General features: G+C 47.4%; 2 protein-coding genes across 10 annotated transcripts in view; one reads left to right on the top strand and one right to left on the bottom strand.

Moving 5' to 3' along the window:
- Window positions 1-5,140, bottom strand: part of ZNF341 (zinc finger protein 341) — a 43,282-nt gene extending 38,142 nt beyond the window's left edge. For 2 of the 3 annotated variants that reach the window (XR_012500605.1, XM_074347159.1), the window contains exons 1-2: window positions 5,014-5,140; window positions 132-242 (exon numbers count right to left, since the gene is read on the bottom strand). Coding sequence is in view for 2 of the 3 variants with exons in the window: in XM_074347159.1 (XP_074203260.1) it covers window positions 132-242; window positions 5,014-5,044 (142 nt within the window). In the remaining variant the exon portion in view is untranslated. The remainder of the gene's footprint in view (window positions 1-131; window positions 243-5,013) is intronic. The other variant, XM_074347160.1, reaches the window with a different exon arrangement.
- Window positions 5,141-18,325: 13,185 nt separating this feature from the next.
- Window positions 18,326-25,565, top strand: part of PXMP4 (peroxisomal membrane protein 4) — a 25,999-nt gene continuing 18,759 nt past the window's right edge. Inside the window, exons 1-4 of one of the 7 annotated variants that reach the window (XR_012500604.1) lie at window positions 18,326-18,579; window positions 21,850-21,984; window positions 24,201-24,255; window positions 24,414-24,612. Coding sequence is in view for 5 of the 7 variants with exons in the window: in XM_074347155.1 (XP_074203256.1) it covers window positions 18,353-18,579; window positions 21,850-21,984; window positions 24,201-24,255; window positions 24,414-24,612 (616 nt within the window). In the remaining 2 variants the exon portion in view is untranslated. The remainder of the gene's footprint in view (window positions 18,580-21,849; window positions 21,985-24,200; window positions 24,256-24,413; window positions 24,613-25,565) is intronic. The other 6 variants (XR_012500603.1, XM_074347155.1, XM_074347156.1 and 3 more) reach the window with 6 other exon arrangements.

Raw genomic sequence — 25,565 nt, 5'->3', positions numbered from 1 at the left:
CTCAGACACCAGAGGACACCCTGGGGACCACAGTGGGCAATTCATTCCCACACCCCCCCCCCAGTAGCCCCACCTGTTTTTCATGGGAAGCCACGTACCCTTCCCACTGGTGGACCTGAGCAGATACTCACCCAGTGGCTGGATGGCAGGTGGTGCATTGACACTCTGGCCTGTTGGATCAGGGACTGCTCCTTGGCCATCCAACAATGACTGGACAGCCAGGACAGTCTGATTGTCCATTCCTGAAGAAAGAAAAGTAGCCTTTTTAGAAGGTGGGCCCAGCATCCTGCTCTGACTTCATCCTTACAAGCCAGCCCCACTGCAAGGCCCCCATGGCAAAAATCACTGCCTGTGCCCTGATATACATTCTCTCCCTAATTCTACTGCAATAGAACCCAAGGTTTCTGGCTGGAAACATGGCCTCAGAATAAAGACTACACTTTCCAGCCACTCTTGCAGCTAGAGAATGTCTAAGTTCTGGTCAATGAGATGTAAGTAAAAGTGTTCTATGGCAGTCTCTAGGAAGTCTTCTTAAAAGCTGCTGCTATGGGACCCCCTTCTTTGTCCTGTCCTCCCTCCTGCTTCCTAGAACAGGAAGACGATGGCGGGAACTCTAGTCACCATCCCAGATCATGAGGACAAGGGCCATACCCGAGGCACTGCAGGGTGAAAAACTGGAAAGATCCCAGGCCTCTGAAGACCTTGTAGAACACAGCCACTGTCACAGCTCTGGACTAACTTTCTCTGGACTCCCATGCAAGAGAAATAAACTTCTAGCCTGTTTAAGCCACTGCTGGGCTGGGCTTCTCTCTTACTCATGGCCAAATCTAATCCAAAGTGAAACAGCCCCCTCTGGACATCATGTTACTGAGTCTCTCCCATACACACCCCACAAATCCCACAAATCTATTTGTACTCCGGCATCCTTGCTTCCCTTGTTTTCTGGTATGTGCTTGTTTTTTCAGTTCCTCAAAAAAGTGCATAATCTGGATTTGTGGTCAGGGGACTCTTGAGAAGCTGACTACATCTGTGTTTTACAATCAGTTGTCACTGTTAAAGTTCACAGTAGTAAACCGCCCAGCCAAGTCACCAGGTGGAGGACAGGACTCTTCACATGTAAGTGGCCGGCAAGGCACACTGCCTCCCTCCCAAGTAACTCAGAGGGTGCCTCATTCTCTCTTTCCCCACAGTCAGCCTCTCAGCTGTCACCTGCCCCAGCTTCTAACTGAAGTGCAATCAGAACCCTTAGCTCCTGCAGCCAGACTGAATCCATCCTTTCCCCTGTCACAACACAGGGGCCTTTGAGGCCAGCCCTTCTCTCCAGCCACTCCTGCTCCTTCAGAAGCCTCTCTCCACTGACGGGCCCCTCTCACACTATGCCCACAACTCTCCTTCCCATCAGTGGCTACACACCCCCGGGTCTCTCCAGCACATCCTCCTTTGAATCTATGTTCCCGTCTCTCCTCCCTTCAACAAGCATCCCAAGAGACATGTCTACACCCTCCATCGCCTCTGCCCACACTCCAGTCCTCCTCCACTCACTCCAGTGAGGCTTAAGCCCCCACCATTCCACCAGAACCACCAAAGACCACCTGGCAACATCAGATACTCCTTGAAACACTCCCTTCTCTAGGCTCCAAGGCGCCATCCTTCCTGGGTCTTCTCCCGCTTTTCTGCTCCTCCTTCCCAGCCTTCTTTACTCTCCTCTGCAGTCCACCCCCTAAATGTTTCTATTTTGAAGGGTTCCTTCTGTCTGTCTCTTTCTCCTTTCCCTCTTACACTCTCCCCAAGAATCCTCACTCACCCTCATCTAGTTCTTCCTCATATCTGGAGTTTCAAACCTGGGGTTCATGCTTCCCTGAATGTGTCAGTAGATTTGTCTATCATATTACACAAAATTGTAAGTTAGCATCTGTGTGCAAATCTGTAGCAATTTTATTCATAATAGTAAAAAACAGGAAATACTCATGTCCTTCAGTGGGTGAACAGTTAAACAAAATGTGGTGCACCTGTACCATGGAGTACTGCTCAGCAATAAAAAGGAGCCAACTATTGATACAAGCAAACGCTTGGATGAATCTCCAGGGAATTACACTAAGTGAAAAAAGCCCATCTCAAAGACTGTATACTACATGATTCCAACTACATGACACTCTTGAAATGATAATATCTTAGAAACAAAGGTCAGATTAGTGTGGTTGCCAGACATCAGGGTTGGAGACCAAGAGAGGGAGGTGGGTGTGGTTATAAAAAGGACAACACCTTGTAGTGATGGAACAATTCTGTAGTCAACTGGTTGTGAGGTTACAGGATAGTTTAACAAGATGTTACACTGGGGGAAATTACATAAAGGGTTAATGGAATCTCTCTGATTATTTCTTACAACTGCATGTGAATCTACAGAGAAGAAAAGTATTACGTCAGAAAAAGAAATCTAATTAAAAAAAAAATACTGCCTGTCAAAACTACTGAGACAATAAAAAGATCAGTGGTTGCCAACGGTTGCGGGGAAGAATGAATAGACAGAGCACAGAGGATGTTTAGGGCAGTGAAAACACTCTATGATAATATCATAATGATGCATGTATGTCATTACACATTTGTCTCATAGAATGTACAACACCAAGAGAAAACCTTAAAGTAAACTGTGGAATTTGAGTGATCACAATGTGTCAATGTAGGTTCATCCTTGGTAACAAATGTACCACTCTGGTGAGTTATGTTGATTAAAGGAGAGGTTATGAATGTATAGGATCGGGGGTATATAGGAAATCTCTGTAAATGCCTCTCAACTTTGTAAACCTGAAACTGCTTGTAAAAAATTAAGTCTTTAAAAAAATGCTGCCTATTCAAAACTGACCTCGAACTGAATGGGTCATTCCCCACCCCTAAGTTAGTTCCTTTTCTAGAAATCCTCATCAATAAGAACAGGGTACCACTGTCCATCCACCCAAAGCCCCCAGGGCACCCCTTGATTCTTCCCTCAACTGATCTCCCTTCCCACCCCTCATTTCTAGTCCTTCAGCAAGTCTGCCTCCCAAATATCTCTCAGACTCACTTTCTCTCCATCTCCCACAGCTGTCCCCAGAGCCCAGGCCATCATCAGCTCTCAGCAGGACAACCGCAGGGGTCTCATCTCCCCTGCTGCCACTCTGGCTCCTCCCATCTGTTCTCAGAGCAGCCAGGGTGAACTTTATAAAACATACATTAGTTTGTGCTGACTCCCTGCTGAAAATACTTTCTTAGTTCTACACTGATGCCAAGATAAAGTTCAGAAGCCTCATCTCTAGTTGCTCACATAAACTTTGGTGAATCCTAGACCTCTTGCCCTGCAGGGCTTTGCAAATGCATTTCCCCTTGCCAGGGTCATCTCTGGAGCCCCACAGCCCTACTGCCCTTCCCCTAGCCCAGCATGCATCACACTGTTCTAGGAACGGATTTTTCCTTCGACTTCATCACTCAATACATGAACCCTTTTTTTTTAATGGGGGTACTGCGGATTGAACCCAGGACCTCGTGCATGCTAGGCATGCACCCTACCACTGAGCTATACCCACCCCCTGCAAATACATTCTTGTAGTGAAAATTCAAACACTGAAGAAGTCCATGTATCCAGGGGGAAAGTAAGCTTCATCCCATCTTATTGGCCTCCCAGAGTGAGCCACCACTGACCCTGGCCCTCCAATTCCATCATCCATCACGGCACTGAACACCAGCTGAGGTTCTCTTCTTTTACTGTTCTATAATTTTCCCTTTTCTATAATTCTATAATTGCTTATTCTGTAATTTCCATCTGTCCCTCACCAGTGAGTATTCCTGAAACTCAGTCTTTCCAGATACAGGGAGGATTACACATTTCATGGTGAGAACTCTGATTGTCCAAGAAGTTAAGACACAGGGTGGAGACCTCTTGGGAAGTTTGTAGGACTCAGACTCAGCCACATACCACTGGACTGACCTTCTTTCAGTCTGCCCTCTAATTATATGTATACTCATCTTATCTCATTCTCCCAAGAACATTCTTGGGGCTGTATCCCCCAACATCAACTCTGTGCCATGGCCCTGAACTGGCTGAGGCTTCCTCTCCAACTTCTAGCAGGTGCACCTGGAGTCTCAGTGTTTGCCTGTCTCCAAAGCTTATAATTCTCAGAGCCTGAGGACCATTCACATCCTAGGATTTTGTGGAGCATGGGACAGTCTGTGCCCAGAATGTGCTGGTTTAGGTCTGATAACAGGGCATCCCGGCCAGGCACACCACCAGTATCCATCCTTTCTTGGTCTCAGTTTATAAAACTCTGCACAAAGCAGGCACCCAGTGTTTGCTAGTTTGGGCCCATCAGCACTAAGTCCTGGCCTTGCACAAAGGCGGTGCCAATCCTTTCCTGGTCTGAATTTGAGGCACTATGTCACAGCACGAGGCACACAGCTGGTGCACAAAACAAGTTCTTTGTGGTCAGGATATCTGGTTCCGGGGCTCCGGCTGCCAAGCCCTTCCCAGGCCTCGCGTTCGCAGAGCAACCTGCCTCACCTCGCTGTTCCCGGCCTCGCCTGCCCAGGCTGTTCCCTACAGGAAACCCCTCCCGCCCCGGCCCGAGGCTCTTGAGGCTGCAGCTGTTCCGGTCCGGGGCCCCTCTCCCCGCTGCGACAGGGCTCCCCGGCTGTTCCGGGCCCAGTGCTCCCCCCTGGGGCCTTCTCTACCCCGCTGTTCCTGTCCCGTTGTCCCCCCCGCCGGGTCTCGGCTCCCGCGGCTGTTCCGGTTCGGAGAACCCCTCCACCCACCGCGCGCCAGTAAGCCTCAACTCTGTTGCTGTTCCTGCCCAGTTGCCCCCTACCCGCGCCGGGCCTCGGCTCCCGCGGCTGTTCCCGCCCGTGCCCCTCCCGCCCTGCGGCTGTTCCGGCCCCGGCGCCCTCCGCCCCACGGCCGCCACGCGCCCTGGGCCGGGCGGCGCGAGGACGCGGCGGGAGGGGGCGCAACGCGGAACAGCCACCTCCCCCGGCCCCGCCGCCGCTCACCCTCCAGGGCCTCGAAGATCGTTTGCGCCATCTTGGAGACGCCGCCGCCACGGGAGCCCGAAGCTGGGCTACGCGAGCATTGTGGGAGCCGCGGCGGCGGGGTCGGGGCCGCCAGGGGGCGCCTGGGAGCGGCCGCCGAGCACCCCCCGCCCCCCGCCCTGCATCCTGGAAACCCAATAATGGCTCGCGGGACCCCCCAGCCTCCCGGGGTTCCTCCAGCCACGCTTCGATGACCCAATCACCCGCACGTGTGGACTCCCATCCCCGCCTCACTTGAACCCCTAACTGCACACAGACTACATACCCGCCGCACACACGGATCTCCCGACCATGTTACCCGGACCTCCAGCCACATGACACCGGAACTGACCCCCAACTCTGTGACACAGGACACAGACCCCCGTCCGACTGCATGAGACCCGCCAACTCTGAAAGACGGACCGAATATTTCCGCTGTACACAGTATCCCCACCTTTGCAACACCAACCCCCATTCCCATCTCACTGGGACCACCCAACTTAGTCACAAGGACTCCCAACTTCACGGGATACAGGAACCCTGCCCTAATTGCACCACTGATTGCCATCCCTTGTTAAAGACTTCTCATTCCCCCTTCCCAGAGTGACCTCCCATCTTTGCCTATTAGGAGCCACCCTCCTCTCCTCACATGACTACTGTCTCTGCCCGGTCTTAATCCCTCACCATCTCAGAGATTCCCCCTGGCTGTTACAGAAGCCCTTATTTTCACCTATTAGGAACTTCCATTTCCACTTCACAACAGACCTCCATCCCTGCCTCTCTGGGACCCCAATTCTGTTACATAACCCCCAATACCCACCTCAGCAACCCCCAGCTCAGCCTCACAGAAAGCCCACCCAGGTCTCCAGGGATCCTCCTGCCCCTCATTTGGATCCCTCATCACACACAGACCCCTCTCTAATCTTCCTTTATGTTCCATTGGCCTCTCATTAAGGGCTTACTATGTACCGAGTCCTGTAATAGCTCCAGGAATGCGGTGGTCCTTTGCCATGGAGTTAGGGGTAGGGGGAGCACACAGACATTAAATCTTAAAAATTATTTAATTACAAGGTGTAATGTAATTTTCAAGGAAGTACACTTGGCCACGAGGAAGAGTTAGGAAGTAAGTGGGAGGGGGAGGGGAACCACGGAAGTGCCACCAATCATGATCTCTCCCATGAGTATGGCCATGTCCTCCTACACCTGGACTAGCATGAACTTGACTCTAAATACTCATTGTTGTTGGGTTTTTTTTTTTTAATACTTCTTTTAGCCTCATCCAAAGCAATAATCACAAAAATTACAATTTTCTTTTTCTTATATTCATTAAATATATGACTCCTAAAATTTAAAAATTTCTGTTCAAAGTACTACGACCCTTGTAGAACACAGCTAGCCACTGTTCCTGATAAATAGCCTCAAAGACCCTCTGCCCAAAGGCCCATTTCTACCATAAACTTTCCATCCTGCCCTGAACACCACTCCTTTTCCCCTCCATCAATAGTCTTCCATTTCCTCTTTCCCCTGGCACAGCTAGCTCTGAGCAAAAGTCCACCACAGAGAACCTGCTCATCTGCCACACTCCATGCCCTGCCCCCTTTACTGGGAACCTTGGAGACCCAGGGCCCACATCAAGTTCTAAACCCCCCTTCCTGTTGCCTCTCTGGCAGGAGTAAGACCAGGGTTCCCTCCTCCCTGTTTTTCCTTTAACATCCCCCTTGATCCAATGGTTCCAGAATCTCATTATCTCCCCGGCAAGAGTTTCTCGATATAACTGTTCTTTTATTCATTTTTTATTATATAAGTAATGTATTAATACATACACATTCATTTAATTAACTTAGAAATATGTACTGAGGACCTATTGTGTGCTGGAAACTGTTCTAGGTGCTGGTGACGCAGCGTCTAGAGTCAGATAGAGTCAGGTGGAGAAAAGGGGACAAAAAGGCAAAGCTTATTAGCTTTATTATCTTAGGCAAGTGCAAAGTCTCTGAGGTCAAAATAAAGGAAGCTGAAGACTGTAAAGTGGCAACTGAGGATAATAAGTGAGATATGGATACAGGATGAGGATGGAGAGGTGGAAAGGGACACAGTGAGGGTCTCAGTTTTATTCTGAGGGTGATGGATGAAAAGATTCCACCAACACAGACCTTGGAAGCTTTTCAGGTACAGATGGTCCCTGACCTGCAATGATTCAACTTACAATTTTTCAGTTTTACAGTGGTTGTGAAAGTGATACTCATTAGGTAGAAACAGTTTGAACTTTGGATTTCGATCTTTTCTTCTCTGTCATGGTATTTGGGCAGCCCCCGGTCAACCGTGCAATCACAAGGATAAACAACCAGTACACTTAAAACCACTCTGTACCCAGACAACCATTTTGCTTTTCACTTTCATTGCCATATTCAATACATTACGTGAGACATTCAACACTTTATCATAAAACAGGCTTTGTGTTAGATGATTTTGCCCAACTGGAGACTAATGTAAGTGTTCTGAGCATGTTTAAGGTAGGCTAGGCTAAGCTGTGATGTTCAGTAGGTTAGGTGTATTAAATGCATTTTTGACTTGATATTTTTAACTTATGATGGGTTTATCTGGACAAAAGGAAGAGCTGTATTCAGATACATCCAGGTGCATATACACATGTTGATTTTTATTTGTTCTTCAGGCCTTTGCACATTCTGTTCTCTTACTAAAACGCTGTTGGAAGTTCCCCTTATCTCTTCCCCCTCAAGAGGGAGCCCTCTGAGCAAGAGATGTTTTTCATCCCTTTTGGTTGGACCTCAGAGTTCAGCACAGAGGCAACCTGGGAAGTGTTGTTAACTGACTACTGACTGGTGGAACAACTGAATGAGCTTTCAGGGATAGAGAATCCTACCTCCAGTAGGCTCACCAGTCAGGCTACCCCCTTCTCTGAACTTTCCACTTACCTCCGTCTCTTTCTCCACCAAAATCCATCAGTCCTGTGTCATATTCCCTTAGGGTCAGCAGGTTGGCATTAAACTGAATCCAATCACAGGTTAGAGACTCCTGGGGTAAATAATGTAGTAATTCCAGGCGTGGAGCCAAGCAGGGAGGAGGGGAAGTTTGGAACCTTCCTGTGTCCCCCTCCACAACGAGTTCTCCAGCCACCCCAGAAAAATTTACTTCTCTATGGGAAGGGGAGAAATTATGAGCAGCTTAAACCAGACTCCTCTCTTGAGGGGAAGAAACTAAGGACTCACAAAGCAATACTGGGCCCTGACATCTTGTTAGGTTCAATGGTATTGGCAGGAGGCAGCAAAGCATGACGGTTGTTATGGGGTGAATTGTGTCCCCTCAACATTCATGTGTTGTATGCTAATCCCTACATATCAGACTGTATTTGGAGATTGGATCTTTAAAGGGGTAATTAAGGTTAAATGAAGTCATAGTGAGGCGGGAAGCCCCATAGAAAGACTGGCAGGACCCCTAGGCAAGGCCGCTGCTCTCTTCCCACTAGTGTCGGGATCCCTGGCCCAGAGGCTTTATCTCACTTTTTGCCTCCAAAGCGGCTAACTTACACCTAGAATTCTATTGGTTCCCTGAGCTCACTTTCCTTCACTCCTGATTGGTTATTGGTCTCACTTCTGATTGGTCCACTTCCCTAACTTCTGATTGGTCCATTTGTAGTACTTTATTTGCATGGAGCTTACTCCTGATTGGTCTATTTCTATAAATCTTGTTTCTGGTTGGTCAACTTCTGTTGTACTTTATTTGCATATGATGTTGCAAAGTGTAAAACTGGCAGCCTATAAAAGGCCTGTGTAAACTTGTTGCAAGGGTTCAGCGGTAGAAGTGTTAACTGTTGCAGGATTGGTGGCTTAATAAATCTGAGTTCTCTAACGCTTCAAGTGCTGCTTGGTTTCTTGTCCCTATCCAGGTTACTGTCACAACTGAGCTGTAACACCAAGCTATAACACATTTTCCTGCAACATTTCTGGAGACCCCAAAGAGATTTCAACCGTGCTGGCCCCTTGACCCACCGGGATGGCAGAGCAACCGCCTGGAGGTCGGGAGCTCTGAAAGCGCACGAGGAGGCCCACCACCTGACAATATTCCGGCTCCTTCTTTGTGGAGGTGATTCAGTCCTCCGGGCAGCTGTGCCCCAACCGGGCTCACTGGAGGGACGGACCAACTCACCAAGCAACATGGCCGAATAAGGTAGAAGCCCAGGGAAGCGTCCATAGTTAGGTTAGGGTAATCAGGTTCTGTCCAAGTGGACAGAAGAGGAGACTGATCACCTCCTCCAGGCTCCCTGCCTGACAGTAGTCTGGAAGGGGAGATCAGGTTAGATTAGTTTAGATAAGGGACACCCCAGTGATAGGGAATGTGCAAATAATCTGTGTGCGTGCGGCCTGAAAAGCATGCAATCAGGTTCAAGTTTGTAGCTCCACGGCATTCTGCTACGGAGTTCGAGTGAGTCCCAACCCACGGTTCTGTGGTGACCTCATATGGCTCATGGCGGTATTGGCCCCTCGGGGTCCTGATCGGAGTCAGCGGTTTATACTGACCAACCAAAGCTAAGAGGCACCTTCGTACCCCGTGAGGGGAGCGGCCAGGAGGACGCAGCGAAAACCCTCCCTTTGTCTTTGAAACACCGGCACAGGACGGCTACACAGGAAGGGAAAGGGACATAGAACAGCCTATAAGTAAACGAGCCCTGTGCCCTTAGGGACTAAGATGAGACTACGTTAAAGAGGTTGACACAACCTTGTCACCAGTCCCCCAGAATATCCTATTATGATTAATTAGCCTCAATATACTTCTGTGTCTAAAATTAAGACCACAAACCCTGAGCCAGGGGGAGCCAACCCAGGGCTGGCTGGAACTCTCTTTTGAGGCCCCCACCCTTATTTTGGTTCATTTATTCTGCCGCCAGCCAGCCATCTTGGCCTCATGTTGTCAATTCAGGCTATAAAAAGTCTTTATACAGCGACCCCTAGAGCTTATCCAGGTCTGAGGAAATCTCAGGGTTACCTGCCTAATGTGGAAACCCCAACTCATTGGCAGCACTTGCAGCCAAGCAGATAGATGTTAGGCCCAGTGAGGCAGCCAGCTTTTTGAGAACTCCACTGTTCTAAGGAATGGAACAAAGATTCTGGGGTCACAGTCCTCAGTGCCAGAAGCAGACCCACACCTATAGACCATAAAATCTGTCAACTAATAGTAATGGGATCCTCAAAATCAAAGCTGACAGTTCTGGACTACATGATTAAAAATTTCAAAAAGGGTTTCTCAGGAAACTATAGAATTAAATTGACACCACAGAAATTGCACACGTTGTGCGAGTCAGAGTGGCCCACCTTTGGAGTGGGATGGCCCTTGGAAGGTACACTAGACCTGTCAGCTGGCAGGGCCATACACTGGATAATCACCATGCCCCCAGGGCACCGCGACCAATTCCCATATATTGATTCTTGGCTAACAATCACCCAAACCTTGCCTCCGTGGGTCCGAGTATACACAAATAGACAGGGACAATATAAGATCCTCATGGTCCTGACATTAAAGATAAAAAAGACAGAATGAGGCCAGTCTTTTGGGGCAACCCTGAAGAACTGCCAATGCTACACCTGCCAAATGTTTCTTCTGCTTCTGCAGCTCCAACATAGCTGCCTCTACCGGACAGTCCATCACCGCCTGTACTGCAATGGTGGCCCCGGGCTCTTAGCCGAGAGCCCAAGGAGTGGAAACGCCGTTCAGCCCCGCAGGCCGCCCAGCCAATGGCCACCCTCCGGATGCCTTTCCAGGAGACCCAAGAGACCCAACAGGTTTACAATGGCGGCCCTGTACAGCCCGGCCACTCCATCCTGTACTACCAGCCTTTCAGTACAACGGATCTCCTAAACTGGCGACACCACACTCCACCATATTCGGAAAAACCCCAGGCCATGATTGACCTCTTACAGTCCATCATCCAGACCCACCGGCTGACTTGGGATGACATTCAACAGCTGCTCCTGACACTCTTCAATTCTGAAGAAAGACAGCAGATCATAATAGAAACCAGAAAATGGCTACAAGAGAAGGTCCCAGAGGAAACCACTGATGTGGAGGAATGGGCCCGGAATACAGCCCTAGACACAAGACCAGAATGGAACTCTAACTCCCAAGCAGAACGGGAGGCTCTGTGGACATATCAGAGAGCCCTCCTACAAGGGTTGTAAGCCACTGCAAAGAAACCAACCAACATGTCTACGACCACCGTGATGCAAAAGCCAGACAAGTCCCCCATGTACTACAGTGTGAGGCAATTTGGGAGCCCACAGACGTGTCAATCAACCACTATAAAGGACACCATAAAGGAAAATGACCCCATAAACAGAAAAACCAACTAGCAGATCAAGCTACACACAAAGTGGCAAGTGAATCAGGCCATACCAGAGATCTTGGAGCCATCCCAAAAGTTCAACCAGCAGCCAAACCCAAACTGCTGCTAACATCTCCAGCATACAGCTACGAGAAAAACTCCTGGGCAAGAAAGGAGGATCCAATGGAAAGGAAGGATGGTGGGTGAGGCCTGACAAACGGATATATATACCTGGACGATTAGCCCATGAGGTGGTTCTTCAACATGAGCTCACCCACCTGGAAAAGACTGCCCTAGAGGCCCTGCTGGAGCGGTACTGTCTGACCCCTCAACTTCCATCCCTCTGTGCCTCAGTCTCAGAGCGCTGCCTCATATGTGCTCAGAATACTGCACAATGGGGGTCAACTGGACCAAGAAAAATCCAGTGCTATGGCCAGGCTCCTTTTAAAGATATGGAAATAGGTTATGCAGAAATGGGGCCCAGCAGAGGATACAACTACTTGCTGGTTTTTATCTGCACCTTTTCAGGATGGGTAGAAGCATACCCAACATGGACTGAGGAAACAAGAAAAGTAACAAAAGCCTTACTCAGAGAAGTTATTCCCAGATTTGGGATGCCATTAACCATAGTGTCAGACAATGGACCCGCATTTATAACAAAAATAGTACAAGAAGTGGCAAAAACAGTAAACATCTGCTGGAATCTACATGAAGCCTACAGGCCCTGGCATTCAGGGAGGATAGAGCACACGGGCCAGACCCTAAAAAAGGAGATGATAAAGCTCAGTCGAGAAACTAATCTACCTTGGACTGACGCTGCCCACGGCTCTCCAGTGGATACTCTATGCCCCTTGGTCCAAGATGGGATTCTCCCCTTTTAAAATCCTATATGGGAAACCACCTCCCCTGATACTAGGAAAAAGTTTGAGAGGTGGGAAGCTTAAAACGTCATAAACAAACGAAGGGTCTCGGAAAAAACTATGCGAAAAGTCCATAGGTGGGTGACTGACAGGATCCCAGTCTCACTGGGAACAATGTTACACCCATATAAGCTGGGAGATCAGGTCTGGATAAAGATTGGAGAAAGGAGCCCCTCGAACCCACTTGGCGGGGCCCCTACACAGTTAAACTAACCATCTCAACAGCTCTTAAAGTTGCAGGTATCGTCCAGTGGATTCATCACACCAGAGTAAAGAGAAGCACCACCAAGAGATGATGACATCAGGTGAATCAACCAGGACCTCGAGGAGCCACTTGAAATCGAAGCCAGAGACGCCCACCTCTTCTGCCAGAGAACACCAAGCCTTGCTCTAGCCACACCCGGAAGCTGGCTAGTCAACGCACGGCAGAAGCTTGAGGAACCACCAATCAAGATGTAAAAAGAACTGCTGCCCTTACTTTATTTTATTATTATTGAGTATTGTTACTTTATTACTAGTTATAGGACTGATAGCCACTGCACCCCAGGATTGGAACATAAGCCAGAAACTAATACGAGCTGTACTCTCTCTCTCTACAAGAGAAAGGCTAATAATCAGTCAGTGATAGAAACCATACCTCCCTGTTAAAATGATGAAACCCCAAACCCTTCTTCTGCTTATAAAAGTAGTTGCTGACATAACTCTTTCCATGACAGGGGTTCCAATGAGACCCATTTGCCAAGTTGTATTTGACAGGGACCTACTCCCCAGAAAAAATCCCTGGCCCACACGCTCGGGCCCTTCTATAGACCTAGCAAGGGTTGGGAAAAGAAAAATAAACCTAGGTCCATGCTCTATAACCAGGCCCCCCAATTAAGTTCCTTAATAAACAAGGTCCATCACCTCCTTAATGCTGCTAGCCCAAAACTAGCAAGTGATTGCTGGCTCTGCCTGCGTTCCGGCCCCCTCCAGCATGTAGCCAGCCCGATAGGTCTCTCAGATCTAACCAAGTTTAATGGCCACCCTGGGTGGTCCCCAGACTCTGCAGATGTAAGCCCCAAGTCAGTTAATGTAAGTGGGCCCATATGGCTCCTGACTGCATCTACAACTCGGGGACAAAACATTCTGTAGGAAATCTGGCCACTGCCCAGTGTGCCCAAACCCATAATTGCACAACTGTTTATGGTTGTATGGCTGCCAAACTGGTGCACACCAAACCCAGAAACCTTTTTTGTATGCGGGGCACACGTCTACCGGTGCCTGCCAGCCAGTTGGACAGGTACTTGCACATTGGCCTTCCTTACCCCTCAGATGGACATAATACTTAATAACCAGAGCCTTCCTGTACCCCTGATGGCTCATACTCAATCAAAAAGGGCCATCTAGTTAATACCACTCCTAATTGCGCTAGAAATAGCAACTGGAGTTGCAGGAATAGCAGGAATAGCCTCATCATCCCACTATTACCAGCAGTTATCTGCTGAGGTCCTTGAAGGTTTAAAACAAGTGGCTGAGTCCTTAATGACTCTACAAAATCAGTTGGACTCCCTAGCAGCAGTAGTCCTACAGAACAGGAGGGGTTTAGACTTGCTCACCACCGAAAAGGGGGAACTCTGTCTCTTCCTAAATGAGAAATGCTGTTTCTATGTAAATCAATCAGGAATTGTCAGAAATAGTCCAAAAACTATGAGATCGAGCTGAACGTAGAAACCAGGAATTAGCAAATTCCTGGGCACAATGGAATAACCTCTGGAGTTGGGCCTCCTGGCTCCTCCCCCTAGCAGGCCTCCTCCTTATAATCCTTCAAGCACTGCTGTTTGGTCCCTGCATCCTTAATCTCATTACCCATTTCATTAGCTCCCGAATAGTCACTAAAACTACAGCTACTAGTTCAGCACAGGCCCCTGGACCAGGAAGAAACCAATGATAAATAAGGGACACCACTCTAAGGTTGATGCTCACTGCAGATGTTAAAGAGAGCATCAAAAGGGGGGAATGAGGCGGGAAGCCCCATAAAAAGACTGGCAGGACCCCTAGGCAGGGCTGCTGCTCTCCTCCCACTAGCGTCGGGATCTCTGGCCCAGAGGCTTTATCTCACTTTTTGCCTCCAAAGCGGCTAACTTACACCTAGAATTCTATTGGTTTCCTGAGCTCACTTTCCTTCACTCCTGATTAGTTATTATTCTCACTTCTGAATGGTTATTACTCTCACTTCTGATTGGTCCACTTCCCTAACTTCTGATTGGTCCATTCGTAGTACTTCATTTGCATGGAGCTCACTCCTGATTGGTCTATTTCTACAAAGCTTGTTCCTGGTTGGTCAACTTCTGTTGTACTTTATTTGCATATGATGTTGCAAAGTGTAAAACTGGCAGCCTATAAAAGGCCTGTGTAAAGCTACAGATAGGGTCCAGAGCTTGAGGTGGGCCTGCTGGTATAATAAACCTGAGTTCTCCAACTCTGAGTGCTGCTTGCTGTCTCGCCCGGATCCAGGTTGCTGTCACAACTGAGCTGTAACACCAAGCTGTGACACATTTTTCTGCAACAATAGAGGTAGGCTCCAATGTAATATGACTGGTATCCTTATAAGGAGATTTGGACACACATGGACTGAGGAGTGACCATATGAGGACTGTGAGAAGGCAACCAACTGCAAGCCAAGGATAGAGGCTTCAAAAGAAACCAAACCTACGGACACCTTGATCTTAGACTTCTAGACTCTGGAATTGTGAGAAAATTAATTTCTGTTGTGTAAGTCACCCATTGCGTGGTACTTTGTTATGGACACCATAGCAAACAATACAGTGGTTAGGATCAAAGACTCGAGCCAGGGGGCTGGATTCCAATCCTGGATCCATCACTTATTAGCTAAATCATCTTAAGCAATTTACTTTTTCCTCTTTCTTAGTTCTCATCAGTTAAATGGGCATGGTTACCTACCTCACAGGGTTGCTATGAGAACGAAATGGTTAATAAAGCACTTAGGAAACAACTCCTGACATACTGTAAGTACTCTGTAGATAGATGCTCCTTAAATAAATAAATTCAGTTTCACTGGGCAAAGTTGAATAAATAGGCCCTAACCAGAAGAACTCAGAGTTATGTACCATTAAAAAGGGTCATCAGACAATGACAAGTGTTCCCATAAGGCAAATCTTTCAAAATTTTTTTCTTTTCTATGAGGGGGAGGTAACTGGGTTTACTTTTTTAATTAATTAATTAATTAATTAATTAATTTATTTATTTATTTTTATATTGAACCTAGGATCTCATGCATGCTAAGCATGTGCTCTACCACTTGAACTATACCTCCCCGTCCCCATAAGGCAGTTCTTTATCCCAGGCTTCCTGAGGACAGAAACATTCATCTTTGTGACAAAGAACTTAGCAAAAGACAGCACTCAGGAAGAACTTGCTGAACCAAATATCCAAACATCTTCTGATGCTGGGTCATGTGTCAGGGTTTGCTGGGAGTATCAGGTGATGTTTCTAGAAGTTATGTTTGGTTTCTTTTCAAATCTTCAATGTTAAAAAAAAATTGTTTTCTGTTCCCTGTAGCTATTTCCTAACTTTGAATCTTGTGTGCATTATTTTTAAAAACCCGTGTCAGTGCATTGCAATACCTGAAGTCTATGTTGATCTATTCCTCCCATTTGTGTAGCTGTTTTTCCTGCATGAAGTCTTGGATGCCTGGTTATCTCTGACTGTGTGCTGGTCTAACCTTGAGAAATTATTTGTGGTGGTTTCCTGAAGTCAAAGATAAATGTGCCTTTCTTCAGAGAGATTTTGCATTTGCTTTTGCCAGAAATTTGGGAGCACTTCCAGTCACTTCCGGTGATAACTGGGGACAGTCCAGTTATCACTTCAAACCAGGTTCTCAGTTTATGGCTTGAGAATCCTTGGGCTACCAGGCTCTAGTCCCTGGGGTACAAAAGGATTCATCAATGGTCACAACTTCCTAAGGCAGGGCTTTAAATTATTCCTCTTTCCTTTTCCTTCAGCCATTCTGCTCAGCACCCAGGCAACCTTTTCTGAACTCCTTTGGGGCTGGTGGTGTGCAGTGTATAGCTGGTCCATTACCACGTTAAACCTGAGGGTGAAACCCTTGGGATTTCGGCTCAATGTGAGGAGACTCTTCCATAAGATGTGCCACCTCAGGCAGGCCCTGGACTTTCACTTCTGTCCCTCTTGCCCTATGTGGTTGGTGAACTGAAACGCAACAGGTACAAAATTGGCAAATGCCCTCATGTCATTAGCAGTTTTGGTGCTCCAGTATTCCAATCTTCCTGATACCCATGTGGTTACCAGCTTTCATCCAATAATTGGCCAGGGCATTCCCCAGAATTTTAAGTACTTCAGTGCTTTTCAAAGGATATTCTTACAATTTATCTAACATTGCTACTATTTTCAGAGGGAAGATTAACTGAATAAATGTCCACCATTACTGAAGAAAAGAAAAGAAAATCCAGTTGTAGTGATAAAATAGGCACAGCATAATTCCTCCTCACTGACCTCTGACACTGACTCAGGCAATAATGTCACAGATAAATACCACATGGCCCACGTACAAGGGGACACCCTTACAATTGACAGCCACTATTCAGTGTGTAACTGTTATCTAATGACAACTCCACACAGGAAACCAAACAAACAAAAAACCCAACTCCACACAGTGACATCATACATAAATGTCACCCATCAATGATCTGGAGATAACCCAAACCATATTGCTTCAACAAGCATATGTTGGGCACTCAATACGTACTAAGTGCTGGGGTTACAGCAGAAAACAAGAGAGACAAGATTTCTGCCCTCATGGGATTTACAGTCAGGGGCAGTGGACAATGAATGGACATGTAGCAAATAAATAATTTCAAAAAGTGGAAAGTCCTATGAAGAAAATAAAAGAGGGTAATGAGTCAGAGTGGGCAGTGGTACTTTAGATGCAGTATCTTGGAAGACCTCTCTGAGGAGGTGGCGTTTGAGCTGAAACCTGAAGGTTGAGAAGGAGCCAGCCATGGGAAGAACCAGGTAGGGAAATAGGAAGTGCAAAGGTGCTGAGGCAGGAACATTCCTGGCACATTCAAGGAAAAGCAAGGAGACTAGTTTTGCTGGAGTGACTAAGCTCCAAGCTTAGTCTAACTTAGACTAAGTTTAGCTGGAGTGACTAAAGAGAAGTGACCAAGGGGGCAAGTGACAGGACGAGGAGAAGGTGGGAGTGTGAGGTTAGAGAGGGAAGCAAGGGCCCTATCATACAGAGTCTTCCCTTGTGGGCCATGGGAAGGAGTTTGGATTTTAAGAACAAAGGGAAGCCATTGAGGGTGTTGCCGAAAGATTGGCTCCCGTCCCTGATGAGCCAAACTGAAAGTCAGAGACAGGGTCTTAGAGTATAGGAAAAAAGACAGCTTTATTGCTTTGCCAAGCAAAGGGGACTCACAGCAGGCTAGTGCCTTCAAAACTGTGAACCCATCTTGTGGGTGGGGTAGGGTGATTATATAGCCATAGCTTAAACAATAAAGCATCGATAAAAATCAACAGAATTTTTTTTAAAGTAATAGCTTCATTTTAACAATGGGCCTGGAGCTGTGAACAGCAACCAGTCAGTCGGGTTGGTTGCCCAGTTTAGGAGCAAGCATAAGAATAAGTAATCTGTTAGCCTAATTCTAATCAGCCCATTTTACTAATTCTCCTTCAAGGATGCCAAGTCATTTATGCTCTGAGAAGATCGCTTTTGATCGAGGTTAACCAATCAGAACTGTCATGTGTAAACAGGAGGCCTAGCTCCTCCCAGTGTCACCATCCTAACTCTACGGAGGGCGAATTCTCTTTCAGGAAACTTCCTTCCAAGCTCACAGATGACACACCTCCTTCTAAGCCTGACAAATTGAGGCGTGTGTTTCTAAACTTCTCTAGGTTCCGTTGGGTGGAGCCCACTGTGATTGGTTACAAGCTTTCCCCTTTTTTCTAATCACACTGCTATTCGGGAGAGTGCTCGGTCCCATTCCCCTGGTGAGATGAGTGAGCCCTGTGATTAGCCCTCCGGTATGAGTGACAGCAGACATATCCTATGGGCGCAAAGACGGGGGGTGGGGTAGACTGTCCGGCGCTTCAGGCTGTCCGGGAGGATCCGGGGCTGTCAGCTCGCGTCCTGCTCGGTGCCTGCCACCCCGCTGCGCGCACCATGGCCGCCCCGCCGCAGCTGCAGACTCTGCTCCTTGCGGTCAACGCACTGTTGCGCAAACGCCGCTACCACGCTGTGTTGGCTATGCTTAAGGGCTTCCGGAACGGGGCAGTGTGAGTGGGGCCGGGAGACTGGGCAGGGGCTGAAGGATCGGTCTGGCTGGGGTCGGAGAAGCGGGTTCTGGGCCCAGCACCGGCACGCTGTGCGCCCCAGAGCAGCCCTAGTGTATCTCCAGGTCTCGATGTCCACCGTGGGCGTAATGGGCTCTGGCTTTTGGGTTCTGAGCGCCTTCTGAGTTGGGGCTCCCACTATGCTGTTTCTGGGTCCTCTGTGATTTGCAACCTGGCCCTCTTGCGTTGACAACTTCCCATGTCAGCCCCTATATCCCCTCTTTTGGGCCCAGCTTCCCCACCTCCATGTGCCCTCGGGCTTGTCTGGCTACAGAGGCCCCGTGTACACAAGTGAGAAGCCAGACTCTGGCCTTTAGCAGGTCGGAGGAGGCTCCTTCCTATGCTCCTCCTATTAAGTTGCCGGTCAGTTCACATCTACTTCTCACTCCTCATCTGTATGACTCTAGAACTAAGTCCTCATCTGGCACAGGGGACTCCTGGGACATAGGCCCGAGGCCGACACAAATGTAAATATTTGCTGGGCAAATTAATTCCTACATGGCCATTAGACCTGCAGAAGAGGAAATCTTGGGGTCATTTCCCTTGGCTGGTGCCTGGAGAGGAGCTCAACTTCCTTTAAGCTTCATATATAAAGGCTGTCATTTATTGAGAGCCTACTGTGCCAGAACCGGGGATACAGTAGAGGATAAACCCAACAAAGATCTGCATCCTCTTGGAGTTGCCATTTTAGAGGTAGCATGGCAAAATGGTGAGGATGTGACCGCCTTGGTTTAAATCCTGATGCCACCTACCTCTGTGATCTTGAGCAAGTCATGTAGCCTCTCCAAGCCTCAGTTTCTGTAAAATGGGGCCAATGATAGTACATATATTGTCAGAGGATTGAGTCAATATATGTGAAAAGCTTAGCACAGAGCCTGGTGTGTAATAACTATTGGCTGCTGTTATTGTTATATTCACATGGACGTCTGCTTGGCTCACTCCCTCACTGCCTCAATGAGACCCTTCCTGACCGTCCCACCTCCTTCCCTACTTAATTTTTCTCCATAGTTCTTGTCACCATCTGACACTAAGCAGTTCACTTAGGTATCCTGTTTTTCTACTCTGTCTCTCTCACTAGAAAATGAGCTTCATGGGGACAGAATTTTTATCTATTTTGTTCCTTGGTGTTTTCCTAGTATCTGGTACATAGTAGGCTCTCAAATATTAATCACATGAATGATTAAGTGTGCAAGGTAGGAGTTGCCATTGTTCCCATTTTATTGGATGAGAAGACTAGCTTAGAAAGGAAAACACATTGCTCATGGTCACATTACTTAGTCAGGGGTTGGAGCTAGGATTCAAACCGAAGGATGCCCAGCACCAGGCTCTTGGCTTCCATGGGCACCCAGAGGCATGTAGAAGTTGGTTCCCGCTGGGTCTGGCCAGATCATATCAGTCAAGCTTTGGTGTGACCAGGGTGGGGTGGACCCTGAGATAAGATCAGTGGCTCGTGCTCATCTGTAAGGACTTGGAGTCAAAGTGGGGAGACTGATCATTAGATTACCATGGCAATACCAGGTGATCAGGAATGCTTTACAGAGGAGGTGATGGTGGTATTTTGAAGGCTGAGTTGGACTTTACTAGGGGGAGAAGGGCATCCCAGGCAGAGGGAATGGTTTGAACAAAGGCCTGGAGGTGGAAAAGAATGTGCTCTTTGTCAAGAGAGGCCAACCATGCAGGGTGGATGACTGAGGCATATGAACTTTGTAAAATTTAACTCACTTTGATATTCTGCCTAAATATTATCAATGTGCATCTCTAAAAATAAGAGCATTTTCCTGTATGGCTAAATTATCATGATTACATGTAATAAATTAATCCTATAATGTTGACTGCTATCCAGTCCATAGACAAATTGTCCCAGTTGTCCCCCAGATATCCTTTTTAGTGAGTTTGTCCAGACCAGGTCCTCCAGGACATCACACTGCATCTGTCATGTCCTTTAAATCCTTTTTAATCCAGGGCATCCCTTTTTTCAGGACATGGAGTAATCTTGTGAGTGCTAGTAACTGGCTTCCACCTGAGTCTGAGGATTCTGGGAAGGGGGCCTAGTGGATGTAGGGAGTTGGGGGCATGGTTCCACTTGTGTTGGGGTATAAGGAAGGGGCCTTTTAGCCCTGGCCAGCTGGAGGGGACTGAGGGCCTCTTTGACTTTGGAGGAGACGGGACAGAGCTGGCTGGGGCCAGGATGAGGGTCCTGTCCAGTGCTAGGCTGCAAAAAAATAAGCCATTCAGCATGGCCACTGCCATGATACCCCTAGCTTTCACTTGTTAACATTTTAAATTTAATTTATTTTTTAAAATTAGGTAACATATTCACAAAAGGTATAAAAAGTTAGATGCTGTAAAGTTCTGCCCACCCCATCGTTCCGTCACTCAGTCCCCTCCCTGGAGGTGACCCTGTGTCCTGTCTCTTACGTCTCCAGAAATATTGTCTGCATATACAAATACATATATTCATCCCCTACACCTTTAAAGCCTTTTATTTTGAAATAATTTTAGGTTTATAGATGAGTTACCTCATTTTATACAATTATGCGCTTTACACACCTTGCTCTAATAGAGCACAGAGCACTCATAGAGCCACCTCGTTCTTTTACAGCTGTGTCCTGTCTCACAGAACCGTGAGTCCATTATTTATGTACCCAGCAGCCCCCTGTGGATGGACACAGGTTTGAGCCCAGTCTTTTGCTGTTTCCAACAAACCTCACAGATACTTACATGGCAACAATATGTGGCTATGACCATTGTCTCAAGGAGGTTGTCAAAGATTTTTCAACCTTGTAGCCTGGTAAGATCAGGGCCAGACAGCTGGAGAAGGAAGAGTCTTATACGAAGAACAGGAAAGGCAGAGACGCTAATATTGGTTGAACTGGGAACTTTTGCATGTGCTACATCCTTAACTGCCAGAAGCAACCCTGAAATGGAGAAGACTTTTTACTGTTGGGAGAAGGGAGGCTCAGAGAAGTTAAATGATTTATCCAAGTTTATACAGCAAAACATGGAAGGGTGGAAGGGCTTTGGCGCCAAATAGTATTTCCTTCGTACAACCCACTTCAAACCCAGATCTAACTTGAAAGCCAGCATTATCTTCCCTCCCAAAATGATGTTAGGGTTAGGGGTGGAGAGAGGGCACAGGGAGTCTAAGAGAGAGCTCAGAAAGAAACTGTGGTGCAGGGGTGCTGTAATAACTGTTTTCTTTTGTTTCTACAGCTATGGAGCCAAAATCCGGGCCCCTCACGCACTGGTCATGACCTTTCTCTTCCGGAGTGGCAGGTACCCATCCCCTCGTCACACCCCTCAAACTAGGAGAGAGTGTGGTCAGCTCTCAGTGCCAGGACTGTTGAGGTAGCTTCCTACCTGAGTCTAGCCTGTCCTCACTACCACCTCCTAAAGCCCAAGTCTGATTCTGTTATTCCTGCTTGAAAACTCCCCTGCCCTTGCTGTCCTCCAAAGAAGCCCAACTTCCAGGTGTGGCCCTCAAGGCCCTCTGTGGCCTGACCTCAGCTGTGTCTCCCCCTCCTCACCCACGTCTGCCCTGGGGAGCCCTTGGCACATACAACTTGCTGCCGCCCATTCATATGCCGCGTGCGGTTCCACCCCCAGATGTTTCTCATGCAGTACCCCCACCAGGAGTGCCCTTTCCTCTTCCACCTACCTTTCTTTCCTTCCTGGCAACCCATGCTGTTCTCTCAGGATCACTTTCTCAGGAAAACTGTCCACGACCTCCTGCCATTGCTCAAATTTCTTGGCCTTCCTCTGGTCTCCCAGAACTTCCCTGGAGGCTCCTCTTGGAAATCGCCTTGTGGTTGAGTTTTTAAATGTATGTAGCCTCACCTGGAACTTGTGAGAATTACACCTGGACAGCCTTCTGCTCAAATCCAGCTTGCAAGATTGTTTTCTTTATGCATTTTTCCTTTTAAAGTTTATTTTTGTTTTAGTTTTTGCCCCCTAAATCATTTTTTTTAAATGAAACTCATTCATCCAGTCAGTCACTATTTACTGAGTGTCTACTGTGTGCCAGACACTGTTTTAGCAGTGAACAAAACAAAATGATCACTGCCCTTGTAGCACTTGCATTCTAGCAGGGGGTGGCAGAAAATAAACACAATAAATAAGGAAGGTATGTGGTATGTTAGAAGATTGTATGGGCTGTGGGAGAGAAAAATTAGAGCAGGGAAAGAGAGAAAGTGAATCCAGGGTGCTGGAGGAGGAGCAGGGTACAGAATTAAATAGATAGTGACATTCAAGTAAAGACTTGAAGGAGATGGAAGAGTTGGCCAAGTGGTATCAGGGAAGAGAGTATTTCAGGCCAAGGGAACAGCCAGTGCAAAGGCCCTGAGTTGGGACCGTGCCTGGTGAGTTTGAGGAGGCTGGAGCAGAGGGATTGCAGGGGAGAAAACAGAGAGGAAGGTCACATGGGTGACCTGGGTTCATCCTGTTCAGCTTTAGGCCATAGAGAGGAGTTTAGCTTTTCCTTTAAGTTAAACAAGAAATTGTTAGAAGAATTCGCGCAGGGACATGCCACTATTTGACTTATCTTTTAATAGCATGAAAGTGAAGAGTTTGTGGCCAGATTAAGAACAGATAGGGGCAGGGTCAAGGGCAGAAGTAGGTGTAAATTAGGGGCTGTGGCAATAATCCAGGTGAGCAACTCTGGTGGCTCAGACCTTGAAGGTAGCAGTGGAGGTGAGAGGTGTTCAGATTCTGGAAACATTTCATAGGCAGTATTTGTGCCAATACTTAAAAACTGGAAAATCTGGCTTTCTTGCCTTAGAGCTGGCAACTGGGCCCGTGTTCAGCCTTGAGGGCACTTGTGTTTGCTGTCCCTCATTTGATCTTCCAGAGTATACTCTGCTTCTCTCTCGGAGTCTCCTGACTGCCCCCTAGTGATTTTTAAAAGACAGATCAAATCATCTGCCCTACTTAAATGTTTACTTCTCTCCGGATGAAGACAAAACTTAGCACAGCCTCTCCCCCACAGCCTTTGCCCCACACATTTTCTGCTCAGGCCTTCACGGTTTCTCTCTGTTCCTTTACTCCCCATTCTCTGTCCCTCCTCAGGACCTTTGCACATGCTGATCCCGCTGCCTAGGATTCAGTTCCTCTTTCCACTTGACCTCCTCAACTCTTCATCCTTCACATCCCAGGATCATCTCTTGTCAAAGTCGAAGTTTGACCTTTGTTTTGTGGTTATTCATTTCATATTTCCCTCTCCCATTAAATCATGAACCTCATGAGGGCAGCAAGCAGATCTATTTTTTTCTCAGAATTGTATCCCTAGATCCAGCACATAGTATGTACTCACTCACTCATTCATTTCTTCACATGTTCCTCCCCACCCCAAATTTATTGAGCATCTACTATGTGCCAGGCCCTGTTCTGGGCCCTGAGGATGAACAAGCCAGATATAGACACCACTTTCTGGTAGCTTCCACTGGGATGGGGTGGGAGTTGTGGGGAGATAATAAACAAGCATATAAATGTCAGGTGGTGGTAAGAGCTATGAAGTAAATGAAAAGGAGGATAAGGGAATGGAATATGATGGACGTTCTTTTGTATAGGGTGGTCAAGGAAGACCTCTTGGAGAAGGTGGCTTGGAATCAAGGCCTGAATCAAGTGAGGGAGCAGCCCTGAGGACAGGGAGGGGAGAGGCCCGGGGTTGAATGAGCATCTGCCCACGAGCTCCTTGCCTGTGTCAGTTTTGCATGCCCCGTGGATAGAAGCCCTGGGAGCGGCTGGGCCTGCACTCATGGTGGCTGCCTATGTTTGTGCAGCCTCCAGGAGAAGCTGCGCGCCATCCTACAGGCCACGTACACCCACTCCCGGAACCTGGCCAGCTTTGTGTTCACCTACAAGGGACTTTGCGCCCTGCAGTCCCACCTGCAGGGGGAGACCTACCAGGTGCACTCATTCCTGGCTGCCTTCATTGGGGGCTTGCTGGTATTTGGAAACAACAGTACCATCAACAGCCAGGTAAAGATCCTCCCCCGGGGTGGGGGTTGTGGGAAGGGGTGGGGAGTGGGACGGGGTTCAGATGTAGAGTTGGGGGTGGCGGTCAAAGAAATGAGCTCTTGGCTCCCTTCCATGTCCGAAGGTCTGCGATGCACCAGTGCCTGGGTGACCTTGGAAAGATCACTTCCCCCTCACTTTCCCCATCTGTTAACCAAGCACCTTGTCGGAATTCCATGGTTGCCAAAATCCATGTGTGCTGCTCCCTGGGGGCAAAGATTTAAAAAAAACCGAACAACCGCTCTTCAGTGAAGTAAGGAAAAAAAGAATGACCCTGTAGTAAGATTTTCATAAAGCAAAACCTAGTACATTCAAAGAATTACCTCTTTTTCCGGGTTAAATTCTATTTTTTTAATGAAATGATAGTGAAACTAAATGCTAATTGTTGCTGCTGTTACTGTTTTAACATCCTTCTTGGGTAATGTAAAAAGTTGGCAGCCTTTCTAGTTTGCCTCCCACAAACTTCTTAAATATTCTTAAATTATAAAAATAATGTTTTGGAGGGAGGGTATAGTTCAGTGGTAGAGCACATGCTTAGTATGCTTGAGGTCCTGGATTCATTCCCCAGTACCTCCTAAAAAAAATAAATAAATGAATAAAGCTAATTACCTCCTCCCAAACAAATAAAATAAAATTAAAAAAATTTTTTAAATAATGTTTTATTTTTACGTTTTAAATCATGCAGACAAAAAAAAAATTAAAAACTAGTAAAATTTTAAAATAAATAAATAAAAATGCAGAGTAAGCACCCACTATGTGCCTGGCACACTTTCAGATGCTTGAGATATACCTTGATAGAATTAGTAATTAAATTGAAAAGAAAGTCCCTGTTCCCCTCTAACTGTTAAGCCGCTGTCCAGAAGCAATCACTTTACCTGAGTCTTGTGTAGCTTTGCAGAACTTGTCTGTGCTCGCAT

This window comes from Camelus bactrianus, chromosome 19 (genome assembly GCF_048773025.1).
Source record: "Camelus bactrianus isolate YW-2024 breed Bactrian camel chromosome 19, ASM4877302v1, whole genome shotgun sequence".
NCBI lineage: Eukaryota > Metazoa > Chordata > Mammalia > Artiodactyla > Camelidae > Camelus > Camelus bactrianus.
The sequence above is the reverse complement of the archived record's forward strand: the minus strand, read 5'-3'. Positions and strand labels throughout refer to the sequence as shown.